This window comes from Callospermophilus lateralis, chromosome 6, assembly GCF_048772815.1.
Source record: "Callospermophilus lateralis isolate mCalLat2 chromosome 6, mCalLat2.hap1, whole genome shotgun sequence".
In the NCBI taxonomy this organism is placed as follows: Eukaryota; Metazoa; Chordata; class Mammalia; order Rodentia; family Sciuridae; genus Callospermophilus; species Callospermophilus lateralis.
Genome location: NC_135310.1, coordinates 73,674,078 through 73,696,130, shown reverse-complemented (window position 1 = coordinate 73,696,130; position 22,053 = coordinate 73,674,078). Strand labels below are relative to the sequence as shown.

Here is a 22,053-nt window from a genome sequence, read left to right as displayed (position 1 = left end):
TTCCTACATCTTTTTTTAATTAAGAGATCATTGTCACACATGGTTTGAGGCAGTCATCTATGTTAACATGTCATCTATATTAGCATGTGATTAACCAAAGAGTGCACTTACTACCATGAATGTGGGTCCTGTGTCACAGATTATTTTTGCCTTTCCCCCAAAGAATCATTTGCTCTTGAAGTAATAGGCTTCTTAAGGCACATTTTAATAAAACCCATCATATACCTAGCTTAAAAATGAAAGTTCCACCTGGTTCTTAAATATATATACATTGATATATTTAACATGTGAATTACCATATAGGCAAGTGTCTCTATCTTGACAATAAAGTAATGTTAGAAACTTGACTCTTTATTTGCTTATTCAAAGAGAAACATCTGTAAGAATAACCCACATGTTTCAGACCCGTTGGCAAAAGTCCAACAGGGGATAGCTCCAAAAATCAGGAAAACTTCCCTGGAACCCTGACCCCTGCTCAGCCAGGTTTGTGAGCAGAAGTCATGAGGAAAGGGAGTTAGGGTGCCTTAGTGATTTTTAGACTCTTGGGAGGCTCAAACCTTAAAGCCCAATCTGCTACCAACTTTAATTCCAGCTACCATCTTTGAAGGAATAGGACTTAGGGAGAGGAAAGAGAAGATGGAAAGAAGCCACTGAGAGAAGTGGGAGAGTTCAAGGACAAGGTGCTTTAGGGACTTCATATATTTTGCTAGGACCAGCTTTGATAACCGTAGAAGGCTCTGTTTTAAACAAACAAAAAAAAATTTTTAATGCCCCACAAGCATGCTATAGAGTGCTAACCTTTGTATAGAAAGAATTATTTATTTGGAAGCTGGATGCAGTGGTGCACACCTGTAATCTTAGTGATTTGGGAGGGGCAGGAGGATCACGAGTTCAAAGCCAGCCTCAGCAACTTAGCAAGGCCCTAAAAAACTTAGTGAGATCCTGCCGCAAAATACAAAATAAAGGGCTAGGGATGTCTCTGTGGTTAAGGTCCCCTGGGTTCAATCCCCAGTATGAAAAAAAAAAAAAAGAAAGAAAGAAAGAATTATCATGGAATGGTTTGGCACCGGGCTCAGGAGTAAAATGTTCCTAGGTTTCAATTCCCAGTATCCACTTCCAAAAAAGATTCAAGATTCTTAATTTCCTACTAATCTAAGTTAAACACAAGTGAATGAACTTCATAGAAAAAAATTGCACAGCAGACTTTATCTTCTTCTGGCCATCCTTTTCCAACTGATTGCTGGGAGTTTCAAGATGGCTCTTCAACTTTGCAGAACATATTGGTTATTAATTGACCTTAGTCACAAGGTGGGAACAGGCAGAGGACATCAGGCACATTATACAGACAAAAAGGTGACTCAAGTTGACAAATGGAACCAACAGGGTTAAGCTCTATGGTGGAGATGGGAGATTTGCTCCATTCACTGTGGTCATGGAGCAATAAAAAACTAATTCCAAATAAAGATTTTAAATGTAGCACAATAGGCCATTGAACAGGAACTAAACATAAATGGTATATGTAGTTTTTTAGTCTTCAGCTCTCGATTGCCTACATTTTGGGAAACTTTTTGGCCTCTGATGTTATGTTAACCCCACCTGACAAGGACAGAAGAGCCTCCAGAAACCCTGCCTTAGTGATTGTTATTTTTCTCCATGGTCTGCACCATTTTGGAAATCTGGTCCCCAAAGTTCTAAAACAGTAATGCAGCAAAAAAAAAAAAAAAAAAAACAACAACAAAAAACCTACCTGTGTAAAGGACTACAGAGGTGTATGCTGAGGTAAAGAGCTGTTGGGAGCTGGGAGCAGTGATGCATGCTTGTAATCCCAGCAGCATGTGAGGCTGAGGCAGGAGGACCGTGTGTTCAAAACCAGCCTCAGCAACTTAGTGAGGTCCTTAGCAACTCAGTGAGACCCTGTCTCTAAATAAAAGGGCTGGGGATGTGGCTCAGTGGTTGAGTGTCCCTGGATTCAATCCCTGGTACAAAAGCAACAACAACAACAAAAACTGTTGGGTAGGGAAGCCCAGCCATGGTGATATAAATTTTTATATAAGTTTGGTGATAATATTATTCTACAAAAATCTTGCTTATATCTGTATTAGGGAATAGTTCTTATTGCTCCTGGAACTTACAGCCCCAATCTATTCCAGCTCCATTAAAAATTACTTCCCTCAATAATTAGTAGTAAAGACCCCAAATATTACAAAAAGTCATTACCAAGCTAACATTTTGGATTAATTTCTGCTATATGGATATGGACTTCAGTAGGCATGTTCTTGATACCATGTACAGAAAAGATCTTAGAAAAGTCAAAGTTCAGTTCAATAAGGAAAAAAAAAAAGTGAAAAAGTGCAACATATGTACAGTTCCTGGCAGTTCTCACATGGGATTTTTCTCACTATCGACCATAAAAGTTTACATTTGAGTAATGAAAGTACAGGGGATTTCACTTCATGGTTAATATACAAGTTTTTGCTTCAAAGTGCTTACTTTATTTTTAAAAAAGAGAAAATCAAGAGGGTTGCAGGAACTTTTTTTTTTTTTTTTTTACAATGAATCCGTGTGTCATGTGTACCAATCTTCTTCCTCTTTCTTTAGTACAACATGGTGCAGCAGCCTCATCAAAAAGGTCTGATTTCAAAAGATGTTCCTGAAACCTCACCTACAGCAGCACTCTAGGGGTCCCATTAGGGGTGGCTCCTTTTTTCTTCTGAAGTCGATTTTGAACCTTTCGAGATTTTACTACTTTCATTCTCACCTCAAAAACTTCATGTATGGCTTTCCGGAAGCAATGAAAATTATAGTCAATAAGCCCTGGAGAAGAGAACAAAAATATTTATAAATGCCATGCAGAAATAATCTCATGTCAGCCATGACCAGGACAAGCCAGTAGAGGGTGATAGAGGAGCAGCTATAACCTCACAGCCAGATTTCCCCAAGAGGTCTGCTGCTGGGCTGTGGGAATTGCAGGCAGTCCTGTGAAGGTAAGTTTTTCCTGAGGACAGATTCCAGTGTATATTGTATATACCACATTTTCAAAGGCATCTATGACCCCAAAGTATTTTGAGTTTCTTTTCTTTCTTTCTTTTTTTTTTTTTGGTACTGGGGATTGAACCCAAGGGCTCTTAACCACTGAGCCACATCCCCAGCTCTTTTTGTTTTTTGAGATAGCGTCTCACAAAGTTGCTGAGGCTGTCTTTGAACTTACAATCCCCCTGTTTCAGCCTCCCGAGTCACTGGGATAACAAGTGTGTGCCAGCCCAAAAGATTTTAAGAACCATCTAACTGCACACTTTTTTTTTTAACCTTTCAGAATTAAAGTTTAATACAACTAAGAAATAATAATACCAAAAGGCATTAGTAAATTGACTCTGAATGGAGGCAGACCCTGATTTGAAGTGCAGCTGAGATATCAAAGTCACAGTATCTATCAATCTTTTTTTTTTTTTTTTTTTTGAGCTTGGGATTGAACCCATGGCCTTCCACATGCAAGGCAAGCATTCTACCAACTGAGCTATATCCCGAGCCCTAATCAATCAATCTTTACTGAGTATCTATTATATTTAAACCATTCTCATAAGCCCTAGGGAAAGCAAAGTGCCTGATTCTGGAACGGTAATAGTCACCTCATGCCTGCTCCAAGCTCAGGAACTCAATAACCAATGACACAAAAGTTCAGCTTTTTAATAATAAGTAAATTTTAAATGGAGAAATAGCAAAAGAGAATCTTGTTTATGATTTTATAAATAAGTCAGCAGTGTGAAAATATAGCAGAATAAAAGATAATCCAAAATCTGAAGCATTTTTCATTCTCAAAAGTAAAAGCATTGAAAGCAACATTATATTTATACCAAAGATAAAGTGGTTGGTTCTATTTGCCATCTTTAAATTTACTGGCCCAACAATTATTTCCATCTATCATGTGATGCTTCCAGAACCCCATCAAAGAAAGAAATGGAATTCCAGTCAAGGATGAAATTCTTCAACTCTGCATTACAACTAACTGCAAGTGCATGGGCAAGGGGGACAACCGTCTCAGCTTCTAGAAGGAAACCATTTCAGCCTCTAGAGGGGAAGACTAGGTAGTGGTCCCTGCTGCTGCTGCTGCTGCAGAAACAATGACCCATTCGCAGTGCAGTATGACCCATTCGCAGCAGATTTCCTCAAGAAAAGACCTGTGAAACAATCAGGGGAAAAGTAATAAAAAATAAACAAGGAGCAAAGAAATTCTCTTTTTTTAGTGTAAATCTAACTATGAAATGTGAGAACAATCTCAAAATTATCTGATGATATGTACAATAAACTTTTACAGAAAGAAAGCTCAGCTCAAGGAATCTGGCTCAAGCAAAGGGTACAATTAAATAATCGACTTGAGATTTTAGAGACATCCTATAGGTAGATCTTGAAAAATCTTAACTCTCTCATCTTCACACATTTCAAAATGAGACGGTAATCTTGCCGTGTTAGTTTTAAAAGGTTCACAAGTGAGGTTTTTAAATGAAATAAGCATTCATAAAAAGTGTTTGCTAGATCTGCCCTATCAGGAAAGACAGTTGAAAATACAAGAACAGAGATGTGAACAGCATAAATACTACCATCACCTCCATCCACACTTAATACAGTCTACCTCTCAGATTCAGCAGTTCCTAACCTTAGCTGCACCTTAAAAACATTCAGGGAACTCGAAGAAAATAACCAAAAAAAAAAAAAAAAAAAACTAAAAACCCAAGTCCCTCTCCCATGAGTTCTATTCTAACATCCTGAGGAAAGCTCAGACTTTCTTACTTTTTAACTTTTCCCAAGATGCCTACCTCTTCCACCCAAAGCCATCACCAGGTCATTAATAAAAACTCAGAAGGAAACCAACATGAGAAAAAGTCAATCAAGTGTAGATTATTGGCACCAACAGGACTCAAGAATAACAAAACCAAATATCCCATGCATTACAAGCACTAAATTCTCTTTAAAGATACTCCTGGGAGCTAGAGTGATCAACTCATTGTGTTCACCTGGGACTTTCCCAATATCAGCACTGAAGATTTCCTGACCCAGGAATCCCTTTGGTCCCAAGAAGATAGATATGGACTGGCCACCCTAAAAAAGTACATGTGACGAGGTCAAACATTAGATGTACCCATTTTCATATATTCTTAGTTATTACATTAAAACTCACACTTATTTCCACTTAGCTTAATAAATTTTTACAAAATCTGCTTGTTGTCAAATGATCCCAATATCTTCAAAATTCCATGACTCTAATATATTAACTGTTCTTGCTTTCAGCAAGAGTAAAGGAAACAAAGATTAAAGGATGAACCCCACTTCATTAAAAGTTTTTGGTGGGGGAAGAAACAAGGCAACTTGGTCAGTCATAGTTTAGGAATAACTTATGGAAGACTTGTGTAATAAACTCCTGCTTAAATCTAGTTCCCCAATCATAGAGGGATATTAAAGTCAGTGGGCAAGAGTTTGAGGAGAAGCCACATACCTGAAACAATAGCAACTTGGAAAGCAGAGGAAGGAAGATCACAAGTTAAAGGCCAGCATGACCCTGTCTCAAAGTTAAAAATAAAAAGGGCTGGGGATCCGCTTGAATCAAATGTATGAAATATGATATGTCAAGAGCTTTGTAATGTTTTGAACAACTAATAATAAAAATTTTTTTTTTAAAAAAAGGGCTGGGGATATTGCTTAGTAGTAGAGTACTCCTGCATCCAATCCTCAGTACCAAAAAAAGAAAACAGGAGAGATGCTACACTATCGAGCTCCAGGTTAGCATCCTAGTAACAAGACATAACAACAATCCAAACCACTTACAGTAGCACTCAGACATCACTTCTGTGTGGTGCTCTTGTCACAGTGCATAATCTCCACTGTGTAAAATCAGCAGACATTCTATATAATGAAAAGTCAAGAACATGAGAAACAAGAAGCTGTCACAGACTGGAAAAGATCAGAAGAAAAAAATAACTAAATCAAGTTGGGGATTCTGGGATTGAAAAGAGCATTTGTGTGAAAACTGTTGAAATTTGAATAAGGTCCATAGTTGAGTTAATAGTATTATATTGCCATTAATTTCCTAGTTTTGAAAATTCAGTTTTAGTATGTGAGATGTGAGGGGAAGGTGGATAAGGAGTATATGAAAACTATGTACTATTTTTGCAACTTTTCTGTTAAATCTAAAATCATTTCAAAACAAACAAGAGGGCTGGGGTTATGGCTCAGTGGCAGAGCACTTGCCTGGCATATGTGAGGTACTGGGCTCGATTCTCAGCACTGTACACAGATAAATAAATGAATAAATAAATAAATAGTAAAGTCCATTGACAACTAAAATAAAATCTATCTGAACCTTTATTTAAAAAAAAAAAAAAACAAAAAAAAAACAAGATCTCCAGGTAGGGACTATAATTCTCCCTAAACTTTAGAACCTGCCATTGGCCTATGTGGTTTTGGAAGAGAAGGCATACTATTTGCATTACTTCTCTTTCTCTTAGCTTTGTGAAATATCAACCACCAATAAATCTGGGAAATAACTTTAACCAACAAAATAGGCATACAGTAGTTAAAAACACATGTTCACACATAAAACCAGCTCTGTAAGTCCCCGACTGCCCACTGGTTGGGGGAAGCTCCAGGGAAAGTCGCTTTTATTTTCTGGGTCTGAGTAAAATCATATGTAAAATAATATATAGTCCTATCTTCAAAATCCCATGACTCTAATATATTATCTGTTCTTACTTTCAGCAAGAATAAAGGAAAGAAAAATTAAAGGATGAATACCACTTAATTAAAAGTTCTTGGTGGGGGAAGAAACAAGGAAACTTGGTCAGTCATAGTAAACAGGAAAAATACACAGCTTCAGGAAGAAGCAAGAAAATATCAATTTAAGTAATATACTAGTTTTCAATGGTAAACTTCTTAAAAACAGAACACAGAAAACTGAACACACTCATTATTTCTTAGCAGCGTAAATCCGTACAATCTTTCTGATGGACATTTTGCAATATGCATTAGAAGCCACCATAACACCCCTACCCTTTTACCACTGAGTTACATCTTCGGTCGATCTTATTTTTTTATTTTGAAGCAGGATTTTCCCTTTTTAGAATCATGATACTATCACTGTGTTTTGAAGATCTACTATTATGAAGGTGGGGTACACTGGCACACAGCTGTAATACCAGATAATCCTAGCTACTTAGGAGGCTCAGGAAGGAGGATCCAAGTTCAAGGACAGTCTTGGCAACTTAATGAGACCCTATCCAAAATAAAAAATAAAAGGACTTGGAAGGTAGCTCAGAGGTAGAGTACCCCTGGGCTCAATCCCCAGTACTGCAAACATTTTTTAAAAAATAAAAAATAAGCCAATTCCCCCCCCAAAAAAAATGCCAAATGTCTTCTCTGATATAAGGAGTGTGACTCAAAGTGGGATAGGGAGGGAGAGCATGGGAGGAAACTCTAGATAGGGAATAGAGGTGGGAGGGAAAGGGAGGGAGAAGGGGACTAGCTAGATGGTGGAAGGAGACAGTCATCATTACACAAAATACATGTATGAAGATGTCAATTTGGTGTCATCATACTTTATATACAAACAGAGATATGATAAATGGTGGTATAAAGGTATATAAAGAATTGTATGCAAAAAAAAAGAGAGCTTATGTATAATGGCATAATTTGGCATGAACATATTTTATATACAGTTACGAAAAATTGTGCTGTGAATGGATAATTATGAATGTAATGCACTCCACTATTGTCATGTATGTAAGAAATAAAAAAATAAAAATTAAAAAAAAAAACAAAAAGGATTGGCATACAGCTCAGTGGTGGAGCATGCTGACTTCAATCCCTAGAACCCACTTCCCAACATCACAAAGAGTATAGTTTTTTTTTTTTTTTTTTTGAGTATAGTTTTTTTATGGCTAAAAAAAGTCATATACCGTCTAGCTTTAACGCTGTATGTCTTGCTTTACATGAAGAGACCAAATGGTCACACCGTCACCTAGACCTTCCAGAGGGAGACTGAGGGAGAGTCTCCACCCTTAGCACAAGCTGGGGAGTCCTTTCCTGGTTCAGACACAGCCTGGGAACCGTGCAACCATTCACTTTCAGAGATACTCAGGCCCCTGGCTGAATCCTCAGGTCTACTTCACCTCATTGCAATCACAGCCATACCACTAGGGGGCAGGCAAGTTCAGTGAAACCCCACCATCTCTGGAATACCTGAGGCCTGCCTGCCAAAAGGGCCTGTGACTAAAGTCTGGAAGCTTCAAGGGCATGCTGTCATTCACTCACATTCGACAAGCAAGAAAGGCAGAATGAATTGAAATGCTTCTTTTAAATCACATTTAAAGAATTACCTTTTCTTTCAAAGCTTTCCTCTCTGACAAAGCAAACGAGAGCCAGGAACTTTGTCACCTCTTTTAAATAAAGAACTGTTGTATTATTCAGCTTTATAATGGCTGTTGATTCCTTGTCATAGGGGGTTCCTGCTCCATCTTCTTTGAGACTAAATGGGGACAGAAATCAAAATGTATTTGACCATTGAGAAACGATTACAAATTGCAATCCAGTAATAGAGACCAGCTTTAACACACAGAAAATGATGTCATTTACACTTGCAGTGCCCTTCAGCAAAACATCTCAGTGAACTCTTCTCCCCTCCACAGCCAAGGGCTTCTTATTTTCTCATGGTAGAATAGCCAGGCTGTCAAAAGCATGATCTGGTGAAAGACCAAGAAAGGCTGAAAAACAATTAGAGTCTAAAGGGACATGACAGCCAAATGTTGGACTGAACCCTAAACAAGGGGAAAAACTGCTATAAAAGACAGAATTGGGACGTTTGGTAAAAACTGAATATGGGCTTATGTATTAAATAACAGAGTAATGTAGCCAAGCTAAATCTGCTTCTCTTGCTACTTAAACCATGGGCCTGCAGTGGAATGTCCATGTTCTTAACAGATACATGTTCAAGTGGCCAAGATCAAAAGAATCAAGGTCTGAAACTTACTGTCAGATGGTTTAGCAAAAACACACAAAGAGTATGTATTAGGAAAAAAGAATAAACATGGCAAATTAGTAACAACTGGTATGTCCCAACATGGATATAAGATTTCCTGTAGCTTGAAATTTTTTCAAAATAGTTAAATTAATATGTTGGTCTATTTTCTTAAGAAAAGGTGTAGTCTGCAGACAGATAAACCTGGGTTTATACCCAGCTCTCTTATTTATCATGTGAACTTGGACAAGTTTAGTAACTTCTTTGAGCCACAATTTCCTCATTTATATACTGACAGCAATTATGTCAAAGTTCCCTAAGTAAATAAATATGCATATATGATTCTCAGTATAAAGCTGAGAATCTATAAAATGTACAAAGAATTTTAACTGCTGTTATAATTAAGATGGTTTTGATGACAGAAACTGAACCCACGAAAGACCCTGGTATAATCAAAGAGTTGTGAATACTTCCATCATAGGCAAAGGACATGACCCATAGCCTTCCTTTTATTTGCAGCTATATACATTTTGATGTATATTTACTTCCTAAATCTATGAATAACTGACCAGAATTTTCACTTAACTGGAATTGTGCTAAATCTTATCAAATTCACAGTAAGAGCTAGCATTTATTAAACATTTACTATGTGACACACACTATTCTTAGTTCTGACCATGCATTATCCAATTTCTGCCAGAAAAATCCTCTAAGCTAGACACTGAAGAAACTAAGACTGGAGAAAGAAAGACAACTTGGACAAAGCTGGTGACAGAGGTGGAGCCAGGACCTCAGACCTGATCCGATTCACATCAAAAGCCAATGCTTTAATTTTGTAAGTATACAGGGGCTAGGATGAAAGGCTTGATTTAAGGAAGAGCCTGAATTATAGAGTATTTTAAAGGAAATAGAGGTTTTTTAAGTTTTGAAAGTATTTTAAACTGGTCTCTACAGGACTACTTAAAAGTAGATTTTAAGTCTGATCTAAGCTAATTGGGAAACTGAATTTCTCTTGCTTATAAGTAATGCTCTAAGAGCAATAGACTGAAACATTTAAAATGTTTTACCCAATGAAGAAAACTGCATTTAAAATTTTCAAGTAAATATAACATTTGAATATATAGATAACAAACATTTTATCTATTAATAAATAGCATTTAACAAAAAACAGGAAAATTCTTAGGTAATAATGTTAAATAAAAAAAACAGGTTATAAAATTATATATACAAAGTGATCTCATTATACTTAAAATTACACAGAGAAGTAATAATAAAATATATAAAAAAATGTAAATAGGGCTGAGGATGTGGCTCAAGCAGTATCGCGCTTGCCTGGCATGCCCCGGCGGGGCGCTGGGTTTGATCCTCAGCACCACATACAAATAAAGATGTTGTGTCCGCCGAAAACTAAAAAATAAATATTAAAAAAATGTAAATAGTGACTGTCTCTAGGTGGTAAGATTATGGGCTATTTTAATTTTATTCTTTATGCTTTCATAAAAGTATACATATTATAATATATATTAATTTCATAATGAAAAAAAGGAAGAAAACAACAAACTAATTAGGGAAAAAAAAAAGCCAGGCATGGTGACTCACACTGTAATCCCAGCAACTCAGGAGGCTGAGGCAAGAGGATTGCAAGTTCAAGGCCAGCCTCAGCAACTTAATGAGACCCTGTCTCAAAATAAAAAAAATTAAAAGTGCTGGGAATATAACTCAGTGGCAGAGCACCCCTGAATTCAACCCAATACCACAAAACAAACACACACAACCAAAAAAGATCCATAAAATTACAAGTAGAAATTGGTGAAGTTTTGCAACTACAACTAAGTTCTACAAGTTTTCATCTACAAGCAATGAATACACATAACAAATGGAACTTATTTTAAAGAGAGAGAGAGAGAGAGTGAGTGTGTGTGTGTGTGTGTGTGTGTAGAGCTCTGAGCAGAACCTGAGCTGAGATTCCTAAGGCACCACCTTCGACACTGGTCCTTTTCACTGGGCAGCTGGGAAAGAGGATCAAGTCCTCCAGTTACAGAGCCACTTCCTTCCTAGACTATCTAAGGGGGCAGGGCACAGTCTCCACAAACATCCCCACCCCGCCCCCTGCTGGTTGACTGGGCAGGCTCACTGCTCCAGCAAAGAAACCCAGTGCCCACAAATCATTTGTGACCCAGACTGGTTCTTCCTGAATCCTGTGGTTCTCGGGAACATTGCACTCCACCATAGAAAAAAATCTGATGGTAAAGCCCAGCTTCCTCCTGCTAGCCTCCTCCCTCACCCTGTTTGTTTTAGCTGGGTAAAAGTAACTCTGATTAACAGCATTTACACAAACAACTTACCACTTACGTCTAATTACCATATGGCACAATAATGATCATGCATGTCATTAAATATGTGCCAGATTAATTGTGTTGTTCATTGTACTTGATTACTTCAGCAATCTAGACCATAATCAGGGTTCATTCAGCTCCAGGGCTCTTTCAAGGTCATCCACTTATGGCTTAAAAATAATAGGATACTTTAAGCTAGTAATTTTGGGAAATAGGGTCTATTTTTAAAGCATTTAATAATAACAGCAGTAATAAATTATGGCAGCTACAGTTTATCCAGGAACTACCAGGTCAAGGCACATCGTGAGCCTAATGGTTCCACCCTCACCACAATCTTTGGAGGTATCGCTTACCCCATCCATCAGGAAGGGACTGTGTTGTGTGTCTGTGAGGGGTGTGTGTGCAGGAGTTGGGGGGTGACAGTCAAGGGAATCTGAACTGAGTGAGCAGAGGATTCTTAGGCAGTGGAAGACAGAAACAGACTGACACTCTCACAGAAGTTGACAGAGGAGGCAGAGTACCAAGAGAGGCAGGCACAGGCAGTGAGTACAGAGGAAGATGGACCAGAGGTTCAGCTCGTCCACAACAGGACGACAATCTCAGGTCCAGAATCCACAGACAGCAACATCCTGATGTCCTAAGAAACAGCTAGTTCACACTCAATCTATACAAGACTTGTTTGGCAAATGTATAATTAATTCGGAACTGTTTCTATCTCTGATAATACAATAAATCTTCCCCACTGTTTTTCTATTTATTTAATTATTGGGCACTGGGGAATGAACTCTGGGATACTTTACCATGGAGCCACATCCCCAGTCCTTTTTTTAAATTTTTATTTTGAGGCAAGGTCTCACTAAATTGCTTAGGGCCTTGCTGAAGTTGCTGAAGCTGGCCCTGAACTTGGTATTCTCCTGCTTCAGCCTCCCGAGACATTAGGATTATAGGAACGAATCACTGCACCTGGCTCACTGTTTATTTGATATTATTTTCAGTGTATAAAATGTTTCTAAGAACACAAGACTGTACAACTCCTAATAATATGCAGATAATGTCGTTTGCTTAGTTTTATAATTCTTTGCTGGCCACAGAAAATCAAAAGTGTATTTAAAAAAAACTCAGCAGTTATTTTCTGTAACAAAGAGGATTAATAGAAATGTTAATGACATATCTCTTCAGAGTTTAAGGATTAATTTATATCCACAGATGTTGACAGATTTTTCAGCAGAGGATCAGGAATCATTTAGACTTGAGTTCAAATTCTATTTCTGTTCCTTATTGACAATGGGAACATCAATTAGAAACTTAAACACTGTAAACTTTAGTTTCCTCATCTGTAAAATGGGTATAGTAAGTAATTCCTGTCTCATGGAATAGCTGAGAATTAAATTATATGATGCATGCAATAAAGTTATTAGCATAGTGCCAGGCATTTGCTCAATAGTTGTTTGTTATTATTATTGCATGCTAAGTGGTCTATTTACAGACCTTGGTCATTTGAAACAAAAGTATTAAAGTCAAATAGATAAATGCAAAGTGCCTAAGAAGTTATGAAAGGGAAAGATGGCTTAGTTGCCATTTATGAGTGTTTTACTTACCCATAAATACAAGAGATGTCAATAACCACATCTATCATATCACAGCAGAGCTCATAGGTTTGCATATCCACTGGAGTACTATCAGTTGCAATGTAAATTTTACTGACCACATCAAATAGAAATGCCTTTTCAATTCCAGAATTCTGAAACAAAAAAGATGCTGCCTTAAAGTCATAGCTGACTTCAAACTGTGTACAGGTTACATAAAATTATGGGCCAGCCCCAATATAAAATATAAATGAGCAAAAATTAAGCTACAAATAATTTAAGTTGCACCACTGCATTACAACTTAAACTTATTATCTTAAACTTTATCATGGACTTACAGAAGAGATGAAAAGGAGGGTTACTGCGAATTATTTATTGTAGGTAAACAAATTGGGCACTATTTCCTAACTCTTAGGACTCTTTTGGCACATAATTCATACAGTGTTAAACAAATAAAAAGTTATTCAAGAAGGAGTCATCACCAAAAGCAAGTGTAATGGTTAATTTGAATTGTCAACTTGATTGGATAAAGAAATGCCAAGGATCAAGAGGATTATGGTGTGTCAATGAGGGTGTGTCTAGGAATGACTGGCATGTGGGATAGCCAACTAAAATGGAGACCCTCCCTAAGCATGGGCAGCACCAACCAATAGGATGACTTGGATGAAATAAAAAAATTGAAAGAACAAAGAAGCAGTTGGCATATGCAAGCTGGATTCCTCTTGTAAGGGTTCTTGATTGCTACTGCAATCGTCTTGAGGATTGAACTCTCACTTCTTCACTATTCCAAAACAGATTCTCCAGAAGCCGTGGATCCCTCTTGTTCTGGGGTTCCAACCTCTTGGACTGTGAAGCTACTGGTTCTTCTAGCTCTCTAGCCCGCAGTCGGCCATTGTGGACTACCCCAGCTTCTGATCCCACTAGCCAACCTAATAAGTTCCACTTTTATAATTATACTTCCTGTTGACTCTGTTTTTCTAGAGAAACCTGACTAATGCAGCAAGCCTTATGCTCTCTATCTCTGGTAGGGTTCTATTAACAATGATGAATGCCCTCAACTTGAATAAACACTCCACTTATGCCAGTGAAGTAACACATTTCATTTTGGGAGTTAAACTCCAAAACTGAACAATATCAAGGAGTAAACTTCAAAAATCATAATTAAATGATCTTGAAGTGATGTAAGAGCAAGCAGAAGACCCTTTTCACTCTTGCAATGTTCCTCTCAAATTCTTCAAATGACTATAACAGAAGTAAATTATTTACTTACTGAGATAAAGATGTTTAGCAAATTCTCCAGAGTTGGGAGTTGTGGAATCAGTTTCTGAACCACTTTGCTAAAAGCTTCAAATATTGAATGATCATATATGCTGGTCAGATAAAAGCTGAAAGAGAAAACAATATTTCATCCATATTTCCCTTTGAAGAATAGTTTGCTTAAGCTATGGTATAACACCAATAGTCTCCCTTCTGTATCTACAATCCTAACACATAAAACTACACCCTTCAGAATTTACAGTAACCTTGGTAAAAAACGAGTATGTCTTAATAAGCCATTCCACATCACCTTCCCAAGTGCCAGAACTGTACCTGTTCTATTCTGCTGACTGGCAAGCTTAAAAATGCATCCCTATTTGCCTTTGCCAGGGTCCATACATTCTGCAAGAGAATCTGCACCTGATAGTCTTTATGCAAGCCTCTCAATGTCTAGCCTAGTAACTTAAATTACTGACAATGAATCATGTAACTTTTTTCATTATCCAATTTGCAAAATGAATGAATTGTGTACTACACCACCAAAGAATGAAGAAGTTGTTTTCCTCTGTAGGTATTTCTAGATGAACTATTTTAGACTACTCCTTTATTTATGTTTATAGATACTATCATATTTATCAAGAACTGTAAAATTTAGCATCAGTTAACTTCCTGGATTAGATTCGTAGGTTTTGTTATATGTTCTTTCACCAGAGGGAAGAAGCTTAGCTTTGACCATGTGTTAAAACACTACTTTCACTAAGGATTAGAATTAGCATGTGCAAGACGGGCACGCCTATAGTTCCAGTAACTTGGGAGGCTGAGGCTGGAGAACCATAAGTTCAGAGCCAGCTTCAGCAATTTAGTGAAACCCGATCTCAAAATAAAAAATAAACAAAGGGCTAGGATGTGGCTCAGTGATTAAGCACCCCTGGGTTCAATCTCCGGTAATGGGGTAAAAAATAATAATAATAATTAGCATGTGCAAAACTTGTCTTTCCTAAGTCTTATCTCAGTGTCTATAGCACAAAACAGGCAAAGAAGGTAAATTTACAGCCTGTTCCAAGCCAATCATGGTGAATGTGAAGCCCAAATCTGCTTTTTCCCATCCTTGACTAGGATCCCTGAGGGATTTCTGTTCTCACCTGAGATGGATTTTTTCTAATCCAGCATCTGCAAGGTCATCATTTGCCCTCTGGTGAATATCTCTTTGAGTTTCAATTTTGTGGTCATCTGACAGACCATCCACTTTATGAATAAACACCTCGAAGTTGATGTCGGTGTTCACCTTGTAGGCCCTGGTCACCGTGAGGTGGAGCCTGGCCAGGGCTTCCATGTAGTCATCCTGGGAACAAAGGCAACGCCTGTGAGAGGAGGCTGCTCCACCCTCCAGAGCCTACCACATGGCTACTGCCCTTCAGAATGTCTTGCAAAGACTCCCCTTAGAACCTGGCTTCGTGGAATCTAAGTTTGAAAACCTAAGTTGTGTTAACAAACAGAAGAGAAGGCTAACAAAATGCAGCTGATTTAGGCAGCTGTAACCAAGGCTGATGAACACAAAAGATCCAAGTTGTAGTTTCAGAAAGAGAAATGACCTCACACCACCTCAGTCCTTCCCTGCAATACTGTCCTCCCCACCTTCCAAGTCTCTTGGTGAACCATGAGGAACCATTAGAGATGGAAACACAACAGGGATCACTAGGAGAATTGGAAATAGGCTCAGAGAATAACTTTGGAAACACTGGACGAGAGCAAAGTCAGCATACCCTGGGCCACAGGCCCCACCTTGTCCTCAGGGTCCCACCTGGTTTTTATAAGGAACTTACATTGGAACAGCCATCTAATTTGTCTGCATGTAGTCTGAGGTTGCTTTCATGACACAAGGCAGAGTTGAGTCGCTTTCCTCTGTGGAAGCTCCTCAGAGACAGTACAGAATGCAAAGTCTCAGATATATTACCATCTGGCCCCTTACAGAAAGCTTGCGGACCCCCAATGTGGAGTAATTGCTCCAAACAGCTCGATCTATTTTTTCTCTATTATGACAATGTAATAAATATCTGTGTATCGATCACTATTTAAAAAGCAAAGCATTAATACCAAAGCTCTGTGTATTTCTCCCAATTCTCCCAACATAGCCCACTACCCAGCCACTCAAGGCAACTACTACCGTGAGTTCAGTGTTTATTTTCACTCATCTCTTTACACCATACACATCTGCATCCCCAAACAACAGACAGCATTCATTTTCATTGTTTAAAGGTTTACTAAACTGGCTGGGCAAGGTGGTGCATACCTGTGATCCTAGTGGCTCAGGAGGTTGAGGCAGGAGGATCACAAGTTTCAAACAAGCCTCAGTAACTTGGCAAGACCTTATCTCAAAATAAAAATAAAAAAAGGTTTGGGGATGTAGCTCAGTGATAGAGCACCCGAGTTCAATCCCCAGTGCCACAAAACAACGAACAAAAAATTTTATAGAACTATCACGTTGTATGTATGCCTTTTTCATTCAATATTACATCCAGGAGCTTTCATCTCTGTTAAGTGCATTAACTCTAGCACATAATTCCTTTTAAGGACTCTGTGACATTTCATGTAATGGATGGTCTACAATTTATCACACACGTGCCTGTTGATGGACATTCCAAATGTTTCTCAGTGGTTAGCACAGTGGTAATGCGAACACACACTACCCTGCAGGCTGATTCGGCAGGTCACAGCCATACTGATTCGGCAGGTCACAGCACTCTGAACGTGACCAGGCAGTGTGTGATGGTGCCAGACCCTTGCAAACACCTGGTGTTGTCAGAAGCTGAGTTATTGCCAGTTTGAAGGGTGTGGACCGGTCTTGTTTTTATTGCAAAAAAAGGAATTTAAAGGACTTTTCACAACCATGCTCATCACCCCCCATTATGACTTCAAATCTGGAAAATACAGAAAGCCAATTTAACAGGATGTTTTGGGCATTCTTCTGTTCTCCTAAATCTCCTAAACTAAATCAATAAAAATGCACCCCTAGTCTCTAGGTAAATCAAAATATTAAGTATACTAATAAGGTACTATGAATAAAGAACACATACCCTCTGAAGAGTTATTCAAAATGAAAGGCAAATAGCAGACACTGGGCCAGCAGATTAAGCATTAAATAAAAACTACCATTACTACTGAACAGCTCCAATGGTTGAAATTCTAGAAAAAGCAACTAATCACCAGTGACAAGAAACATTTCAGTGCTTGACTGAGTCTGGGCATTACAGAGATGGTCTGTGAAAGGGCCCAAGGGGACCTTTGTGGGTATAGAAATACACAGTCTTGAATATAAGGTGGTTACATGACATATACCGTTAAATTATGTGCTTAAAAACGAGTGCATGTTATTGCATGTATATTAATACACAAAAGAGTACTATTGCTTTCATCTTTAACTAAACAGGAAGTTAAGGGAACAGGTCTATGAGCAAAGTAACCCAATGTCTAGAGAGGATCACATCTCAAAATATTAGAAACCACCAGTCTAAACTCCTTGCCAAGCCTATAAAATGGTCTCATGACCAGCTAACTAGTAAAACAGCATAGAGCCTCAAGGGCCAAAAACGAGGAACTGGGAGTATAGCTCAGTGGTAGAGTGCGTGCTTAGTATGGGTACAATTCCCAGCTTTGAAGAAAAAAAAAAAGACTAAAATTGACATTAGAAAGAAGAAAATTCTCCATTTATTAGAACAGAGGATTGCAAATGATTTTTTCCCACTATTATTGTTTCCTATGACAAAATTTTAAAAATAAGGTAAAACATACTGTCTAGTTTCTACTCTGTAATTAAATCTAGGATTACAGGCAGGTAGGTCACAATCACCACCAACAGGGTCAAGTGGAAATTCTTTGGAATCCAAAGACTTCAGGAAGAGAGGGACATTCTGTGGTCTCTTCTGGGGGTGGGAGAGTTACACTGAGCTTGTGGGAAATCACTCTTGCTTTCATTCGTTTTTATTTCACAACATTCTGTGAGGATTTAATTTCTCCTTGGGGATATATTTATCTGGAAATCCTGTGATTGTGAGAATTCACAGTCAAAAAATAAAAACATGAGGTGTCAGACCATAAGAACGCTGCTTAGAAATAATGGAAAGGACATCCAAGTGCTGTCGAGAGCCACTTCCCTAAAATCTGATTTCCCTTTATGCTCAAAATCATGAAGATTCCTACAAACATGAAAAAGTAGTACATAGGCTCTGACTCTGGTTTTTAGATTATTCTTCATTTTTAGTAAATGATAGCACTCAACAAAGTTTTCCTACTTCTTCTTTTTCAGTGCTGGGGATCGAACCCAAGGTCTCAAGCATCTTTATCAAGTATTTTACCACTGAGCTATGCCCCCCGACCCCCTGGTCATTTTTAAAGTGTAACTTTAAAAGATGAATTCAAACATTTCTTATTTATACCTTTCTCTGACCTACAACAAACAAAACAGAAATCTTAAAACAAAACCAAAATAAGCCAAACAGAAGGTCTGCTTTTCATGTTCAGGTAACATTAAAACCAAATACAGTTGAGATCTAAAATTAAAAAGTATACTTATTTTAGCCAAATTACAGTCATTTAATAAACACTTAAGATAGATTTGCATTGGAAATTTGAATTCCATAAATGCAAATTGCTATATTAGCACAATATTGTATTTAAGTAAGTTTTTACTAAGTCATTGTATCTTGAAATGAGTCATCTAGTTGGAATCTACTTACTATGGCCAGGACTAGTACTACAGCTACCTAGTTCAACAAGTACAGGCACAGGATTGGGCAACCCAAGGGGAAAGGGGAGCTTAGAAGAGATGACATCCCCACACCTCGGAGCCACACTCCCAGGCACTGTGCACACGCTCTATCCACTCCCTTGGGGTCCAGGCAGATCTGAGACAGGAAGGCAAAGGATACTGCCAAGGCCACAGATGGGCCAGAAAACAGGTCAGTACAAGTGGGACAGCCAGGAAAGTAGCTGCTGACAGCAGGCCCTAAATATGATTCAGGTATCTACAAGCACACACAATACCAGCATTTCTGGGTGGGACAATGGGAGGGTGAACTGCTGTCCATAGATCAGGCATTGGATTTCCAGTCTCCTCCCTCCATACTTCCACCCTGAAGAACAGCTGCACAAGTACAGTGTGGCCTCTTGGAACTGAAAGACTGTTGAAAATTTCATTATTATATTATATAAATAGGCACCTAGTTCCTGATCCTTTCAGGCATAAAAGCAGTTTCTCAGGAAATGGTTTTCCAAGTGTGGTCTTAGAACCATGATAACCAACAGTCTCTATAACCCCTTCCTCTCTTGAGGGAAGCCATCCATGACCCATGTGAACTGTGCATGAACTAAAACGATATTGAAGCCTTCGGGCAGGAAAGCCTGGTATCGGGAACTCCCAGCACTAACCCTGCTGGTCTGAAAACGCCTGGTTCATGTGGCTTCGTATCCAGCCCCGTCACCAGTTCAGCACAGCTTCGGACACAGGGTGACCCGCTGGAACCTCTCAGGGATGGATGTGGCTTGCCAAAATGCCAATCAACCTGTTTACTGCAAGACCCCTGCCACACCAAGAACTGGGGCCCTTTTCCAGTTGTTCAGTTCCAGCTCCTATCAGGACTGGAAGACCTATCAGGCGCTCTGCTTTTTATATCTAATTTCTGGTTCTGTCTCTATTTCTTACTAATTATTTCAGACATTTTATTTCTTAGGTGGCTCACACCTCCTGACAGGAACCTACCTTGGTGGGGTGCTGGACACCCTGCAATACTCCCTAACACCCCTGGGCTTCTGGAAGACCAGGTGATCACACCAACAGCTGCCTAACATGATGGTAGGTATGCAATTTCAGAGAAATGTCAGGGAAAAAGGGAAATACCTGAACTTCATAGATGATTTAGCACACACCTGGAGGATCTGTTGCCTTTTACTCCCCAACAGCTGTAAAACCGTCAGTCTATGGGAGAGCCTGTGGTCTGGGCCTCAAGCCGCAGACACTGTGAAAAAGTGTTTGCAAGGCATCAATACCCAAACCCCAAAACAGGCATCCTCCCTAAAACCAATCTGCCAGAAAAGCACCAGGTCTGTTTTCTTTTCCCTCCTCCCATTTACAGCCATTAGAGGAGAAAAACCCCAGGGTATAGAAACCCAGGTGTCAAAGAGCCAGTTTGGAAGGCTCATGTGAATCTCACTAATGGCTGGAAAATAGAGCCCTTCACCAGTCCACAGAGGTTCCTTATTCTTTGCTTCCAAGAAGGTTGAAGGAGAACCTAATCAGGCTGTCTGTTGGTAAACTACTTTTCAACCCAAAACTGGGTGATGTAGGGGATATAACTTGGAAGGATTGAAAATAAGTGGACAAAAAAGCTATGATAAAACTCACCCTGTATCTGCTACTTATTCATGTGAAGAAAGTGTGAATATCTATACAAACCCAATTGATCCAACCCCAGCTTATTCTAGCATGGATATATAAATTAAGTGGAAAAACATCAAAATGTCCATCTTAGAAAAGATATTTATCTCAAATTTTACTTTTTAATAGTTATCTATTAAAATATATGACAGTTATTATGTCATAATTGTGTTAGTGATAATTAAAATTTGATTCAGAAGAAAAATGTTCACTTAAAACTTTACCTTCGCCAGACATGATGTACATTTAAATATACACTTATATAGATTTTTGGTGTACAGAACCTGTGATCTTTTATAGATGTCTGCCAAGGGGATCCTAGGAAGTGTGATACATATTTGGGGTCCTTGGCCTCTAAAGGTGGGTTGGCCGGTTGTTTGTCAGGCTGGAAGAAGGGAGCCTTTTCTCCTTTGCAAAATCTGAGCGCCATGACTAAGAAAGACTGGTTAGGTAGAAAGGCCTATTCTAGATTTCAAAAACCAAACTGAAGCCATCAGAAATGAATGTGGGGAGATGTGGGGGCTGCAGGGCTTCAGGGCCATCATGCCCGAGGCACTGAGCTGTACCTGAGAGTCGATGACAAATATCAGTGCTCCCGTTCCTCTGAAGATCATCTCATAGTCAAAGGTGGGGTCAAAAAAGTCAATCTGTCCTGGGAAGTCCCAAATCTGAAAATTGACAAAGGAACTGTTGGAAACATCTTCCCGGCATATCTTGTTAGTACTCTCCAGGAACAGCGTTTCGTTGGGTGACATTTTGTGAAAGACAACTTTCTGAATAGACGACTTGCCGCTTCTCCTCAGGCCCATGAGCAGGATTCTCGGCTTCACCTCAGTGCTGAAGGGATCGCTGAAGTCCAGCACTGCAGAAACCACAAAACAAGAATGAGAGTGAGCTGCTTTCACAGTGGTTAATTAGAGGAGTTTCACTTCCGCCTCCTGCGATTCATGACTGACAGAAGATGCTGTCCTTCCAAACACAGTCCTAACTAGACCACCCAACTTGTGAAGGGGGCAGTTCCTGCAAGTGCAGAGCACTGAAAGATGCCCTCTCCCCACCTCAGGCCATTCCCAGAGGGGCAGACACCTCTATGTATGATTTCACATCCCAAGCAGGTACTCTGGCATGTGAAGAGCAGAAAGTCCCCAGAGCAGACTGTCCATGGAGAGAACTCAGGTCTTAGCATTCTGGAGTAATGTCCTTCTGTGCGACATCATCAGAGTCTCTGTGCACTAGAGGGATGCTTGTTTATTTGATCTTCACCTCTTTGGTTCCGTTCTCAGCCACAAAGTCCTGGAATTTGGACATGGACTGGATGCCTCAGATTCAGACTATGTCTAACAGCAGGTGTCGATTTTGTGAGAGGTGGTCTTCTCCCAGGCCTACCCTGGCTCTAGGCCAACAGTAAGTAGCTATTAACCATACAGAGCTATTCAAATTTAA

The 22,053-nt window shown here is 39.0% G+C and overlaps 1 protein-coding gene across 1 annotated transcript in view; it reads right to left on the bottom strand.

The window, feature by feature from the left end:
* Rragd (Ras related GTP binding D) overlaps positions 1 to 22,053 on the bottom strand; it is a 42,892-nt gene continuing 20,839 nt past the window's right edge. The window contains exons 2-7 of the mRNA XM_076858430.2: positions 21,177 to 21,472; positions 15,323 to 15,522; positions 14,194 to 14,308; positions 12,936 to 13,078; positions 8,364 to 8,512; positions 1 to 2,814 (exon numbers count right to left, since the gene is read on the bottom strand). Coding sequence (XP_076714545.1) covers positions 2,663 to 2,814; positions 8,364 to 8,512; positions 12,936 to 13,078; positions 14,194 to 14,308; positions 15,323 to 15,522; positions 21,177 to 21,472 — 1,055 coding nt within the window. The 3' untranslated portion in view covers positions 1 to 2,662. The remainder of the gene's footprint in view (positions 2,815 to 8,363; positions 8,513 to 12,935; positions 13,079 to 14,193; positions 14,309 to 15,322; positions 15,523 to 21,176; positions 21,473 to 22,053) is intronic.